The following is a 13,655-nucleotide window of genomic DNA, read 5'->3' as shown; positions in this document are numbered from 1 at the left end:
CAACGATAGAATTATTTATGTTGTTAAATTTGCATGCGGGAATTCGTATCATATTTGTAACCATAATGTATTATTTTAACCTAAGGCAGTACGGTAAAGGGGCGAGAGAGCTTCAATACAGGGAAAATGTTACTTTGGATAAGCAGGAGCGACGAACTCAGGTTTAGGTTACGGAATCGTGCCTTGGGCGATCCAATACAGGTCGGTCGGAACTGTCGTTGCAGAGTTGTTTCTGGGGGGACACATTTTGGAAGCAGGCGCGTCGAATATTACGAACCGCTTAAGTTTATTTAAGCTCGTGATGAACGTGTTGGCGTTTAACGTCGAAAAAAGGATTTGAAGGTTTTTAATGTGTTAACCTTTAATAAATGTAACTCTTTGCACAGTAGCAAACATGTCCGTCACGGCTGTTGGACAGTGGTAACCAAGGTTACACGGAGCTGGCGCTGACATTGACAGCTGAGAGCAGGTATGACTGTTCAAGTTAACCCAGTAAAAAGTACCTTTAAAATGCTCTGGCTTTAAAGTCATATCAGCCCTCTCATACAATAAACGACCGTGTTGGCGTCGTCTGCACTTACTGAAGTGCTGGCAGAGGTTTCATCCACTTCTGAGGAGTGAACCGGGAAAAAGTAAAGTTTCTGCAGCACGAACAATGGCTTTACTTTGTGTTCATGTTTTAAGAGGTAGTCGCTTGTGTTCCCTCTCTGCACATTTGACTCGAAACGTTCAGGTGCACAAACAAGCTGGATACCGTGTGAGAAAGACAGACTGGTCTGTGTCCTCTAAGTCCAGCTGTCGTAATGTATACTTCGGAGCCACTCCATGTCTTTCAAAACAAAGCAATGGTGGGACAGTGTGTTACAAGAGTAGTCCCAAAATGACCTTTCCCCCGCAGCCTGGCCCTGTCCTGATCCAATGGGGACACCATTTCCACACCTCAGCTCCTGTGAGGGCTCTGCCTGTTCCTCTCGTGTGGATAGTGCTCAAACCTCTGCAGAAACTCTTCGCTATAATACTGGGCAGGTAGGAGACACAGTGGAAGCTGAGCTCTTACAGAGTTAGTTAGTTGTCAGTGTTGATTAATCAAAACATCAATTAAAACTTATTAATACAACCAATTAGTATAACATGTCCAATACATACAAGTAAAAAACATTAAATAAAAAAAAAGCAATTACACAGAATTATTTTCAATAAATGTGCCCATTTATAAGTTGAAAACATGCACATAATCTTCCATTAAATATACATTTAAATTGAGAAATGTATTCACTGGTTTAAGGCAAAGTGTTCTTTAATTACACATCTCATAATGAACACATTGCTAATTGTTTAATCAGCAGTTGTATTAATTGTGTTATTTGGATATGAACAAATTAATTACTTTAGAAATTGTTGCCTTGTTTCTGTTAATTAATTGGTTTTAATTAACTGGTAAAAAAAAAACTGGACTAGACTGTCTGTGGTAGTTTGGCTCCACAACACAAACTGGCAGTGAGGCTTTATTTTGGATTAAAACTGAATTTGCAGCTCCCTGCAGCACAGAGAGCTGTTTTGTTTAGTCACTACTTCAAAAAGTATTGGCCCACTTGTTTCCATTAATATTTGACTGTTTCCTTTGGGCACCCACACAAAATTACTTAAGCATTTTGTGCATAGCAGATTGCTGTGAGCCTGATTTATGCATGCTTATATGATATTTTCTTGGCCCTAGTGGTTTTGAAACGGGGATTATTGTTCTAAGTGATTCTGTTTTGATTCCTACACTTATAACTGGAACTTTTACTACTGATTTTTCAGTTTTTACTTGCCTTTTATGCTAAATGCTAAACTTTCTGGCAAATTACTCTTCTCTTTCCATCCTTTACCACTTTAGTGCAGTATATGATGTAAAATGTACTGCATGTGGCTATTTAAGCTACATAAAGAGACATTTCATAGGTTGTGGCCTCCCTCTGTGCACAGGAGTATAAGGAAGTGGTGGGTGGCACTACCAGATGACCGCCGGCAGCTGATGCGCGAATGGGCCTGGCAACGCCGCTGGCGGCTGGCAGCAATAGCAGGTGTTGCCATGGTGATTGTAGCCCTCCTTCTCCTGACCCACCTGGATGAGTCCCCTGTGACTGGACGTACCCGCCTCCTGGTGTTCAGCAGACAGAACTACATGGAGCTGGCAGCTCTCACGTCGGAGGCGGTGAGAGAGAGAGGGGAGGTTGCAAATGTTGATGATGATGATGATGATGTGTTAGGAGGCGATGTATCGGATGACCACGGATCATCAAATCACCAATCAGGCTTTTTACATACACAGCCTACATTTGTTATACATGTGACATTGATGTTCCTGTGTGAGAGGCTTTTTGTGCAGATCTTTGTATAAATATACTCTGAGCTGTCAACTTCATACTTCCCAGAAAATAACATTATTCATGTGTGAGTGAAGATTCATGGAGAGTGAGTCAAGTAAAATGATATTTGATTAAAAGAACGGATGTGTAGAAAATGTAATATGAGAAGTGAAGCAAATTTAAAGTCTTCCTTAAAAGTTTATTTGTGTGTCTTTCAGTACATGGAGGAGTTTGCGGAACTGTTGGTTCCAGAGACTGACCCTCGTCACCAGGTGGTGGAGCGGGTGGTGCAGCACCTGGCGCAAAGAAACAAGGACATCCCTGAAATGTCTGAGGTCACCTGGAGCGTCCATGTGGTCCAAAGCCCCAACACCAACGCCTTTGTCCTTCCAGTCAGTAACAGAAATACAGAACAAGAATTATATATTTCAATGTCTTTCAATATTATCACATTATTGTATCTTTAAACTCCTGGTTAGGTTTTCAGATGTCGGAGTGTGTCTTACATTTCCTTGTGACAGCAATTTAATATTTTGGATTAGTTTGTCAAATTATAGTTTGCTTGCATTTGTTTCCTGTCCACATGAAAAATGGCTAAGAAAATACAATATAAATGAACACAAGGTAAATAATTCAAAGTTATTTAGTAGTAAGTTGCTCAGAGTGGGTGTGGTTTGCAGCAGTAGGATGATTAGCAGTAGGATGAGACAAATGACCAAACAGATTATGACTGTATTTTGCTTTGCGTAGAACGGGAAAGTGTTCATGTTTACTGGGATGCTGGACGCTGTGACAGATCTTCACCAGCTCTCCATTGTCCTGGGACACGAGATGGCTCATGCAATATTGGGACACTCCGTAAGTATACAACCCTCAGCAGACTGTGTTTGTGTCTGTGGCATTGTTTACTTGATTATATCACCCTTCATAGGATTTTTCTGTAATATTTTACTTGGCATTGGTAGTCAGTTTATTTGACATGACAGTATCTTGTTCACAGTGGACAATGACAACATCTGCTCATATTAAGTGCAGGACATACAACAGGGAATGTATTATACCTGTTACTTTATTCATATACAGAAGGCAAGCTCTCATTATGTGCATTTATTCATTCAGCACAGGTTATAGTTGTGTGAGGGACACAAACCGTTTACAACAGCTCTGAGTCTGATGCAGAAAAAAACAGAAATCTGTTAGCTCTATGGATCATGAATATAGTTCAACAGTCTGAATTGATGTAGTGTACAAAGAGCAGTGTGGTATTCTGAAATATGACAGCCTTAGTTGATAGCAGCAGACCTTGCCTTGCATGAGGATGAGTCACTGAAAACAATTAAAGTGCAAATGTGGCAAAAAACAAAGTTTAGTCATTTTGAAGCCCTGGGCACACAGAGAAGAAGTACAGCTGGAAGTCTTCCAGGTCTCTCCCACACAAGGCTGTAAAATATGTATGTGGACCTCCTATAGGTATGTGGGTTATACACTATACACTATTCATCGTCAGCCCCCACTCTGTCTCAGTAGCATAGTTGTGGCTGAAGTGGCATCAGTTGCAGTGTTGTTGCATCAGCCGGTGATAAAGACTCACTGACAATCACCTCCAAACACTCACTGATCCTGTCAGCGCTATGATGACCAAAGTCCTGTCGACCGAGGGCACTGTCGTGTTTTATTAATTCTCCGCAGATGGCTGTTTTTACTCGGGCTATAAAAGCCCATTTTTCTTGTTCTAAAAAAGTGTCTACTGAAGTTGTGGGTATTTCAAGACCTTAAACGTCCTCAGAGGAAATGCTTGAAGGAGATTTTAATAAGATGAAGGGAATGAGCATCGATGGGCTTGGTATTACCCAGTAGGTGTGCTCTATTGGATTGGCTGTTAAAACCTCTAAATCTGTTGCAGCGTTAAAGTTCTGCTAAAATAGATGGGAACGATCAATATGTTCCAGCTGCCTCTCTAACCTCCTCAAAACGTTTTACCTCTTATTTTTCTCTATCTCTATCTCATTCTCTTCCATTTTTTTTTTACCCAAATCCCTCACTTTCCTTTTTCCTTCATTTTCTCCTCTGTCACCCCACATCGCTCTGCCCTCCTCCCCCAGGCAGAACAGGCCAGTCTGTCCCATGTCGTGGACCTCCTGTCCGTTGTTTTGCTGACAGCCATCTGGGCCGTATGTCCTCGAGACAGCCTGGCACTTCTGGGACAGTGGGTGCAGGACAAGCTCACACAGGTGACACACATTACTTTGCGTCGCGTTTTACCATATACACTGTATAGCACAATTTCCTGGTTGCCAGTCAAGTGAGGAAACATTGACACACCTGATATACAATGTTCACTGACATGGTATGTTGCCATTTTTGTTGTAAAGTTTGAAAGCACTGAAATAGAGTCTGACTTCTGCTAAATGTTGTGATTCTTGTAGTTTGTACACCCTCATACATACATCATCTGTTTCTCCCTCAGTTCATGTTCAACCGTCCTTACAGCAGGAAACTGGAGGCTGAAGCAGATCAAGTTGGACTGCAGTTGGCTGCAAAGGTATCATCATCCTCAATTTGTTATTACTTAAAGGGGCACTCCACCAATTTTACACATGAATTTCAGTTTACTACCTGGTGATGTCATCAGGGTTACCTTGGCTTGGGCTTGAGACTTTTAACAAAAAAACCTGCATTACAAACTGGAGGTGTGGGGTTTGGCATGTGTCTAATGAAAGATGCTACTGAGTTGTATTGTGGGAAATGTAGGATCTAGCATTGACCCGTACAAGCAACTAAAATTCAGGATATCTCGGTCCTGCTGTGCTTGGATTTTGACAGTTTTTTCACTGTGTCTCTTCTAGTTCCCCACATTTGTGCAAATCCAATACAAAATGTATGGAGTACCCCTTTAGCACAATATGACAATACTAAAGATCATTGGGGCTTTTGGAATGGTTTAATGTTTAGTGTTTAATTTAGTGTTTAATGATCAAGGCCTTGTTTAAACACATCTTACTCTTTATAGGCTAATCAGCATTTTAACATTACAAAGTTATACTCTTCCAATGGAGCTGCTGCTCTATAACCCTGTAATCTCTCAACAGGACCCTAGGGGGCAGCGTTGTCAAACTAAACTAAACTAAACTAAATGTATGTTATTAGTTCAGATTTTCAGCTCAAGACAGAGATGCCACACTGTGCATGTGTGTTTCTAAGTCCACGGGGTGTGTGTGTCCTTCCCAGGCGTGTGCAGATGTGCGAGCGGGCCCTGTATTCTGGCAACAAATGGAACTCAGAGACCAGCTGAGTGGAGAGCCCACCCTCCCAGAGTGGCTGTCCACACACCCATCACACAGAAACAGAGTTACTCAGCTGGACCGCCTCATACCACAGGTACACACACAAACAAAAGACCCTCTTATTCTACTTTTTACCTAAATTATGCAAATAAACATATTTCTGTAGCTTTGATGCATCTGTTTGTCTAAAGTGAAAGATAATCTGATCCTCGCCTGAAGAGAGCCCGACACCTGTCTGTTGTTTAGGAGAATCAGTGCAGCTTGGGAGCTGGTGGAGGGAGTTTTAATGGAGCTAATGAATCGTCTGGAGAGATGTACATCCACCTGCAGACATGTGGAGAGGAGGGCAGAGAGGAAGGACAGACTTGGGGAGGAGAGGAAAAGATTCAGGGTTTTAGGAAGACAGGAAAAACATTTTGCCACGCTGGGGCCTGCTTAACTTAATGTCTTGGAGGCTTTGAGCTGAGGACCTGAAAGAAAACAGCCCTGCAGTGGCAGCTCGATCCCACCGGCTCACACATGTTGCTGCAAAGTGGTGAGACAATCAATCGTATCTTAAGGCTAGAAGAGAATTCAACAAGCGGTTAAAGCAGCAACTTCTATGGTAGCGTCAGCATCCACAGTCATTACATCTCATGTTCGTATGTGAGAGAGAGCGAGAGAGAGAGAGAGAGAGAGAAAGAGAGAGAGAGATTAACAATGTATCAGGCAGCATCGACTTTAACCTTGAGCTAGAGTTGGATTGTTGGTACACTGTCAGATGCTCCAAGCACAAAAGACGAACAGATGGTTAAACCACTAATTGTCCATCAGGTGCCTGTGTTGTTGAGTGTGTCCTTGTTCTGTGTGTGTGTGTGTTATACATTTGTGCATGTGTGCCATACTGAAACCCTGTGTGGTAGATTGACCTCTAACAGCAGTTGCTGGTGAGGCCAGGATGTAGCCACAGGCAGCGAAGTGATGAAGACTGTTGTTTTGGGGATTCAGCGGCCTGCATTGTGTGTGAAAACTCTCTGGCTCTGGTATCTATAATACCCTCCTCACAACAAACTGCTCAATCCAGCGTAGCAGCACATATGAACCAGTTAACAGCTGATCCCGGTCGGGTGAAAGTGATGCATAATGTGATGTTTTTAACCTTGCAAAAAGGTGACAGCATCAAGGCACTTAACCCAACTCTTCTGAGGGGCACTTTGCTTCCACTAGTGTGCTCATCATCCTTAAGAAAAGCGCATTAAGTCCACCCGTAGCATGAGAGGGAGAGCCTGTTGAGTGGGAAGCCGAGTGCATGTATGTGCTCAGAGTCTTGTAGGTAATTCTAAGTGAGAGATTAATGAGTTGGCTGTGTGTGGGTGTGTAAGACAGTCTCTAAATGCTGGCTGGTGTTTGCAGTTAGTTCAAACCAGACCGATTTAACATAGAGGAGTCAAATCTTCTAATATCTTTGATTATCTTTGTGTCTGTCCTATTTTGTTTCCCTTACTTTAGCTCAATGCATCTGTTTATGTCAGTATGTTTGTTGTCCTTGTTTGTCACTGGTGTCTTTTTTGTTTCTTTCCTCCACTCTGTCTATCTCATTCTCCTCTTGTCTCATTCATTTTAGTTCACAGCTGCCTTTTGATTAAATATGCAGTAGAAAGTACTTATAACAAAGTAAAAAGAACAAGAGGCTGATAATAACGATACTGCATCAGCGTTTCCGCCACAAAAGTTGTTAGGGCCGACAGCCAAGTATCTTTTTTTGGGGTGGGAGGGAGTAGTTGGATCTTAGGTCTTAAGGGGTTGTAGCATTTATTCACCGATAAATAGCCTAAACTGTACACATACTGCACTGCTATGTTCACAGTTATAATGTTACTGCCAACTTACTCTCTGCTCTGGTCGCCAGCCTCGCTGTCACACGCTCCCTCTCTCGAGACCGCACACTCACTACACACACAACCTACGCACCTCTAAGGAGCTACGCGACTTGTATTACACATGGTAGTTAAAAAAACCCATCTTAAAATACATTTAAAAATACAATTCCCCAATGCTTAGGTCTGGTGGTCCCGAGGGGATTACAATACACGTCGAAACCATGCTGCATACAAAACCACCAAACGCTCTCCACCAAACCAACAGCCATTTATTACAGGACATACAACAGCCATCCTTTTGTATTTTTTCATTTGTAGAAAAATATATTTTTTTGATCATTTTGAATTGAGTTAGTTCTGTTTTCCTTTTTTGAAAGTGTCTGTTATTCTTTCTGTCTTTGTCCAGGCCCTGGAGTTGAGGGAGAGCTGTGTCTGCCCTGCTCTACCTGCCACTGACCCACGTACTGTCTTCTCCAAGAGCGTCCGTGTGTTGCTGGAAAATGCTAATGACCAGGGGAGAGTAGGGCCAGGGGGGTCACTCAAGCCCCTTCCCCGCAGCCCTGCCAACCTGCCTGCTGCTCTGCTTGCCCAAAATATACTTCCTTCTTCTCCGAATGTGGAGCAAGAGAGCAAAGGTCCAGTCTCAGTCACAACTTCAGACAAAGCTGTGACGCCCCCTGTTCCTGCTGAGGAACAGCATGGGGAGCAGAGCACCAGCTGACAAGGATGATAAGTCCCCACAAACTTCTAATTTTTTACAAACTGGCTTGATGAGTGAGTGATTGCTTTACTGGTCAGTACTGGTCACTTGCTTACTGGTGTATTTGCAGAACCGCTGTCTAGTTACTGCTGCTAGAAGACTTCTTCCTTGTTGTCTATCAAATTTCAGAGCCCCTGGGTGCACAGGTGGTAAGGGTTGCTGTTGCTGCTTTAAAGACTCAAACTGGTTGGACACTGGTGAGGGTGGAGCTGCGGATGGTAGTGAGAAAAGAAGCTGTCAATCAGTCTAAACTGCTGGAAGATTATGGGAAATAAATCAACAAAAACCTAACCTTTCCTTTCACTGCAACTACTACTGACTGAACTTCAGAGAACGTTAACCATGCTGAGTGACTACAAAGATGCCACATTAATTAGATAACCTCGGACGGACAAATGCTGAATTGATTAGCAAAGCTTCCATACATTTCGAGATTAATATGTGCATTATTCATCGACACACGGCAACAGACGAGAGTAAGCATTTTGTGTGTGCATGTTGGAGGCTTCGTCCATGGCAGGCAGAGGACATCTACATTCTCATTACGACTGCTGCATTCTCATGCCACACACACTGCACTTACGCATTCTCTAGCCTGAGGGACTTAATGGTGTAAATTTATGCTGGGTTGTTTGCAGGTTCTAAAACGCCATTTTTGTGCACAGGAATGCCAATATCCACCGTCAAGCTTTGAGAAATCTTTCATGGGATTTTGTAAAAATCGTATTTAACAAGGCAAGTTGACTGAGAAAACATTCTTATTTACAGCAACAGCCTGCGAGCACTGTCGTCGATGCCAAGAGGAGGGCAGTTATGGTTCATATCTTGGTAATCTTTTGTGTGTGGTTAATCTTTTGTGTGTTTGTGTGTATGCTGAAACAAATAGCACACTTGTTATACTGTGAAATCAAAAGGCGACTACTGTGTTTTCATTTGGGAGAAATTATTTTATTTGTGTCATGCATCTTAGGAGCTGAGCCTGTATCAGCTTATGAAACATCAGTCAACAGTCAATGGAGGCTTTATTCTACTGCTAACAGGGTAGGTCTTTATCAGAGTCAGTGTCTACAGGTGTATTAGTATGTGTGAGTAAGTGGGCAGTAATAAGATTTGTACAATACTGTGCAATGAAGAGCCAAAGTGAATATTGTTTTTTGCATATCAATAATCAAAGCAATAGCCAAAAAAATAAAAGCTTTTGAAGAAAAACGGTGATTTTGGCTTTTTTTATCGCAAGATCTGCTTAAATTCAAACGGATCAAAGATGTTCATGTGTCATCAACAGAAATGCGGATTATGGGAACACAATTGAATAATGTTCCAGTGTGTGAGAGAGTAAGAGGAGATGATGAGCCTGTGTGACATCGGATAAGAACATCAAAAAGCCTGTTGTCACACCAACCAATTTAGCAGTGGATGAAAGATGTGCGGAGATGGAGACTGATGCACCAAGCAGTTCATTCATTAGTGTTCATATATGTATTTATGTGTGTGTGTTTGGTAGCTACAGCACTTACTTGTTGATGCAAGGCTCCTGGGAGAATTTCTCTCTGGCCTCTCACAGCTGATCAGACAGATGCAATGTTTGGAATTTGCATAGACAAGATTATACCAACATAGACAGTCATAATCAAATGAAAGCTACCAGAATTCCCATCAGTCTGCCTCACAGTCCTGCTTTTGTAATGCCTGCCAACTGTTACAAGGGTCTAGCTGACTCAGTTGACTACAGGATCAATCCTATAGACCGTGTTATCTTGTTGTACTAAAAGAGCATTATAGCAATATCCACAACCCTTTTAACACATGGGCCTTCTTACGTTCTGCTGCTGAAGGCAAGTTTCAATGTGTAAAGATGTCCCTGTTCCAACAGATTTAACCTTTTCCAGGATTTTTGGAAGTCCCAGGTCCCACTCATTCTAATGGAGACTTCCCATTTCCTGGTTGCACTGTCGTGTGCACACTGAAGCATCTTGATGCCGCTCCCTTTACCACTCAGACAGAAATTGGAACATGAGCAGGCAACAGATGACACACTCACACCCAGAGGTAATTGTAATGAGTGTGATACAACACACACACACACACACACACACACACACACACACACACACACACACACACACACACACACACACACACACACACACACACACACACACTGTGCTGAGTAATTGTAGCCTACTGCTGGAGTCTAAACAATGCTGCGACAGAGGGCTTAATCAAGGAAAACAAAGACACAGCAGTCAGATGGATTGAAAGGACAGAAATAGAAAAATAGACAAAGTGAACCCAGGGGGATTGACAGGAGAAGAAAAGAAAATAGAGCATCCTTTTGGTGTGATTTACATTTGAATCAAACATTTGAACATATTTCTGCACAAAAGCTGAAAGGGAAAGTCCCTTTCTGTGTCGTGTGTAGCCTTGGGTGAAGAAGGAATCTGTTGAAGGAAGTGAGGCATCAGATGTCTACTTTATGTCTGTAACTTCACCTTAAGTCTCAGATTGTTTTGTGTTTGTATATTCTCCCGCCCACTAGAGACATCAGGCCGCTTTTAAGACCTCTGACAATCTGCTTGCAGGTATTTCAAGTTATTGACAAGTACAGCAGTGTTGAAAAGTAGGAGAAGGAGCAGTAAAGGCAGCACACCCACAATAGAGAAGGCAGAAAGAACGCTATACGGCAAACTCAAGATGCTGTTTTCCCAACAAAAACACTCCCAGAGAGAGTCGGGGCACTGAAAGAGCAACCCGACACATCTGCTGTGTAGGTGGCTGAATGATGTCCCAGAATGCAGCATGGCTACCCTCTGACCTCCCTGTGGAGTGTTGCTCGAAGTGGCTCATCCACAATTCCATTTCTCGGATCCTCCCTGAGACACAAACACACACACACATATAAATACACATGTAGCAGCTGGTTACGGCATGTAGAGGGAATATGGTGATGAAAATGTGTGTGCGGTTGTGGTAAAAGTTGCTGTGTCCTTCCGCTGTGCATTAATTATACATGTGGCATGTGGGTGTCTGATTGAAATGAATATTTTACTGCTTTTAATCAGTGCCATTGCCAGAGTGATGGAGCATCTGGCTGTGTTACCTGGGTAATTAAAGATGCTGTCTCACACACGCACACATGCAAGTCTCGGAGGTTGTGTCTGTAGTATGAGACAAAAGTACTCCAGAGGTTTACTAATGAGCCAAAATTCAATTTGGAATGTTTTAAAGCAATGGGGCCCCATGGAGAAATAAAGATGGCTTCCTCTTTTTTTGCCTTTGTCTAACTTTGATCAACAAAAAAGCTTTTCATACAGGCCAGGGGACAATGGAAAGTCTCTTTTAGGTCAGGGAGTAACCTTAGCAATATGAGTGCCAATGTTTACTGTAGATAAATCTCACAATGTGATATATTCCACATGAAAAATTAAATGATATGTGTGATATGATTATGTACAACTCCAAGTGGCAGCAAACCAACACAATCCTGACTAAAACATGTACATGGAGATGCAGACAAGTTTTAGAGATTATTAAGGGTACAGCTTCCTCTTGATATAGCCATTTCTTTCTGCAAGTTTTGCATCTCACTTGTTAGTGTAAATTTGTCACTTCCTGTGCACTGAGAAGAAGATCTCTCCCCACTGAGCATACCTGGAACTACATTTTATTTTTAGCAAATAGGCCAAACCTTTAGTGCTCAGGAAGGGTGGGGTTGTTCTTCTTTGTTGCAGTCTTGTCTGACCTAAGTAGGCTGATAACGCACCACTTTCTTCCTGACACAGAAACCTGGTGTAGTGCAGCTTAAATTAGACATAACGCTGAAGCTAATGTCTGCATTAGACATACAATGCTAGACTGAGAGTCATGCTTCACTAAAAGCTTAAAATTATGATTTATAGAGAGAAAATTAACACACTTTCTGGTCAAAAACAGCCTGTAATGTAGTATTCTTGGCATATTTTATATGTTCTGGGATTTTCCTGGGAACTGTGCTTCTATTATGTGAACCACAGTGAAGGAAGAGTCTGGCACGGGGTCATCAAGGCTATCTGGGTATTCTCTTTCAACACACAATACAGGTCTTCCTCTAATGGCTCCCCGTGTCCTCTCCGTCTGTCTTATCCTCTTGATCTGTGCCTGTGTGTGCGTGTGAGTGTGTGTTTGTGCTCATGGTTGAACTGGTAGAGGTTTTTATAGTCTGGCTGCTGTGATGCTATTAGAGATTAGGATGTTAACACAGTCCCTCATCTGACTGCATCGATCCCATCCCTCGCAGTGGAATCACATTAATACTAACAACGTCAGGTACAAGCTTTGTAGCTCTCTTTACCCCTCTCTCTCTTTTTACATTTGCTTCTCTGTCAGTGTTGATTTAAATTTGAATAACCAGCTTTCTTGTCGGTCTTTCAACAAGGAGATGGGTGCAATCTAATGAAGGGAACGAGGAAGATTGCAGAAGCAGAGGGGGACTAGGGGATGTGGAAATGAGATGAGATGAAATGGTTTACATCAGTCTTCCCCAGCTGCTCTGACACCGGTAGCTTTCAGTGTTTGAGCGCATACATCAAGTCACAATTCAGGGTAAGCATATTAAGATAGTGAACAAGTTCTTTTTATGGGCTTGTGAGAAAAAAATGAACACCATGTAACGGTTTATTCAAGGACAGGTGGTGAAAACGTGAGATTAAAGATTGTTGATGACACTGGAATTAAATTAAAGGTGGCACTGGAGATGTAAGAAAATTGTATTCCACTGTTGTTGACATCACAGAAACCAAAACAGGCCCCTTTTCAGTCTTTTGTATGTGCCGGAGCAGCAGTGCATTATATTTTTCCTCTCACCTCCTCTGTGATCCCCGTGAATCTATCAGGACAGCATGGGGGAGAAGAACTAGACCAAAATGCTGTCAGTCAATGTCAGCAAAATTCATCAAACTGTGACGGACCTGGTTGGACATTTAGGCCTATTGTACTGTACAACTGTCAAGCACAGTGGGTGTGTTTTGATGTGGCTTTCACTTTAGAAGAACACCTTCAGCAATGATGTTATCTACACCTCGTAATTAACTTTAAATGGTAAATGGTTTAATTTCATTCATGTAGACAGTATATGATTGTAAAGTAGGAGCTTTAACAGTCACAGTTGGTATATGTTCAGAAAGCATGACATCACATTTTCAATCTGAAGGATGGTCAAAGTTAATGATACATTTTATATATCTATGTCATTTAGAGAGTCAAGGCCTGGGACCTGCATATAAAAAAACACAATTTCTCAAAGAGCCTGCATCATTTTTATGCACTTTCAAGTTGTGTAGCTTGTCATTTTTTTTGCATAATGGGTGGAGCAAATTGTCCACATGTAGCATCTGCAAAAGTGTAATGAAATGTCAAAATGAAA

At 42.1% G+C, this 13,655-nt stretch overlaps 1 protein-coding gene across 2 annotated transcripts; it reads left to right on the top strand.

Annotated features, from left to right (window-relative positions):
- Positions 1 to 252: 252 nt before the first annotated feature.
- Positions 253 to 9,438, top strand: oma1 (OMA1 zinc metallopeptidase). Of its 2 annotated transcripts, XR_009925408.1 has the most exons (9): positions 253 to 1,026; positions 1,969 to 2,197; positions 2,570 to 2,743; positions 3,102 to 3,209; positions 4,454 to 4,582; positions 4,819 to 4,893; positions 5,580 to 5,729; positions 7,901 to 8,268; positions 8,384 to 9,438. XR_009925408.1 is itself a non-coding variant. In XM_062423504.1 (8 exons), the coding sequence occupies exons 1-8, from the start codon at positions 656 to 658 to the stop codon at positions 8,213 to 8,215; spliced, it is 1,551 nt and encodes a 516-aa protein (XP_062279488.1). In that variant the 5' UTR covers positions 253 to 655; the 3' UTR covers positions 8,216 to 9,438. The 2 variants fall into 2 exon arrangements, 1 of the variants encoding a protein (XP_062279488.1); XM_062423504.1 differs by having other exon boundaries at positions 7,901 to 9,438.
- The last annotated feature ends 4,217 nt before the right edge of the window (positions 9,439 to 13,655 follow it).

The sequence above is a fragment of the Scomber scombrus genome, chromosome 8 (genome assembly GCF_963691925.1).
Source record: "Scomber scombrus chromosome 8, fScoSco1.1, whole genome shotgun sequence".
Taxonomy (NCBI): domain Eukaryota; kingdom Metazoa; phylum Chordata; class Actinopteri; order Scombriformes; family Scombridae; genus Scomber; species Scomber scombrus.
The sequence above is the reverse complement of the archived record's forward strand: the minus strand, read 5'-3'. Positions and strand labels throughout refer to the sequence as shown.

What these genes read in the sequence shown, in the direction of transcription:
- oma1 (XM_062423504.1), top strand. Translation starts at nt 656, where the DNA reads ATGGCTTTACTTTGTGTTCATGTTTTAAGAGGTAGTCGCTTGTGTTCC. An exon ending in CAGCTCTCACGTCGGAGGCG is followed by an intron (nt 2,198 to 2,569) that starts GTGAGAGAGAGA and finishes TGTGTCTTTCAG; the next exon opens with TACATGGAGGAGTTTGCGGA. An exon ending in TGGACCGCCTCATACCACAG is followed by an intron (nt 5,730 to 7,900) that starts GTACACACACAA and finishes GTCTTTGTCCAG; the next exon opens with GCCCTGGAGTTGAGGGAGAG.